Source organism: Trachymyrmex septentrionalis, unplaced genomic scaffold (genome assembly GCF_001594115.1).
Source record: "Trachymyrmex septentrionalis isolate Tsep2-gDNA-1 unplaced genomic scaffold, Tsep1.0 scaffold178, whole genome shotgun sequence".
Lineage (NCBI taxonomy): Eukaryota > Metazoa > Arthropoda > Insecta > Hymenoptera > Formicidae > Trachymyrmex > Trachymyrmex septentrionalis.
Window position 1 is genome coordinate 634,358 of NW_017304949.1, and position 1,244 is coordinate 635,601.

The following is a 1,244-nucleotide window of genomic DNA, read 5'->3' on the forward strand; positions in this document are numbered from 1 at the left end:
AAAAGTTACAAAAAGTGTGTTCTTGTTATGCATTAATAATATTAACTTTACATTTTCTAGAAAAATTTTTTAGAGAAATAATTAGCATTTTACTTAAATTGCTTTTAGGGATATAAACCTGCTAACGAAGAGCCGTCAGAATACCAGACGATACCACTGAACAAGATCGAGGACTTTGGTGTTCATTGTAAACAATATTACTCCTTGGAGGTGTCCTACTTCAAGTCTGCATTGGATAGACGACTGCTCGACTCATTATGGAATAAATACTGGGTGAACACTTTGAGCTCTTCTAGCTTATTGACAAATGCGGATTACACCACCGGCCAAATATTCGATTTGTCGGATAAATTAGAACACTCGGAATCAGCTTTGGGTAGAGGATTTGTTTTAGGCGGCACGGATCCTCATGATCGCAGTACAGTGGAAAAACTCATAAAAGCGACTAGGGACAGTTGTAAAACTACCATCGAAGTTATTCATGGTTTAATGGCACAAATTATCAAGGACCGTCTGTTTAATCACGTTGGCAGTAACGCGTCTTGTGATTCTCAGCAAAAATAATAATATTCAGCATAATGAGTGTGATAATAAATCTGCTATGTGTAATAAAGATATGCTATTTGTAATAAAGATATATATCCTCATTTAAAGTCGAGGTTTCTGAAATGATTATTTTGCAATTTCTTCATCATTTCCTCGAGAAGCTTGTTTAAGATGAAAGATTAAAATTAACGTTACGGTAGCTCCTTTACGATCTCATAAAGACGTTTATATTCCGAGTATACATGAATAGCGGATGATCTTAAAAAACGTAGTGGAATAAAAATACATTTTATTTTCACACCTTGATTCGCTAGAAAGTATATATACAGCATTTTTATCCTTAATCAATATCTTCATGTATGTATTTATATATTTATAGGTATATTTATAAAACTAATGTGTAATATTCAGAACAAGTAGGCAGAGCAATAACCCCACTGAAGGGCTGACGCGCTGTGTCACAAACTTTAAGGACAAGGCCACTCAGGAACGCACCTACCCGTTCTATTTTATATATTCCTATACCTCACGCGCGCGCGCGCATTTGTATCTCGAGCAACATATAAGGGACGGAGCTAAAATGCGTACAGTATACACACATGCGCGCGCATGTATGCACACGCACACGCGCGCGCGCACGCACACACATTTATTCAATCAATCGTAAAGCTGGTCGAGAAATTATATATAAGATGTCC

The 1,244-nt window shown here is 36.6% G+C and overlaps 1 protein-coding gene across 8 annotated transcripts in view; it reads left to right on the forward strand.

The window, feature by feature from the left end:
* The window catches only part of LOC108746550 (COP9 signalosome complex subunit 5), a 3,547-nt gene extending 2,917 nt beyond the window's left edge, over nucleotides 1-630 (forward strand). For 7 of the 8 annotated variants that reach the window (XM_018483388.1, XM_018483392.1, XM_018483395.1 and 4 more), the window contains exon 5: nucleotides 109-629. In XM_018483388.1, the coding sequence (XP_018338890.1) occupies nucleotides 109-564 (456 nt within the window). In that variant the 3' untranslated portion in view covers nucleotides 565-629. Of the gene's footprint in view, nucleotides 1-108 lie in introns of all 8 variants that reach the window. The other variant, XM_018483387.1, reaches the window with a different exon arrangement.
* Nucleotides 631-1,244: the final 614 nt, after the last annotated feature.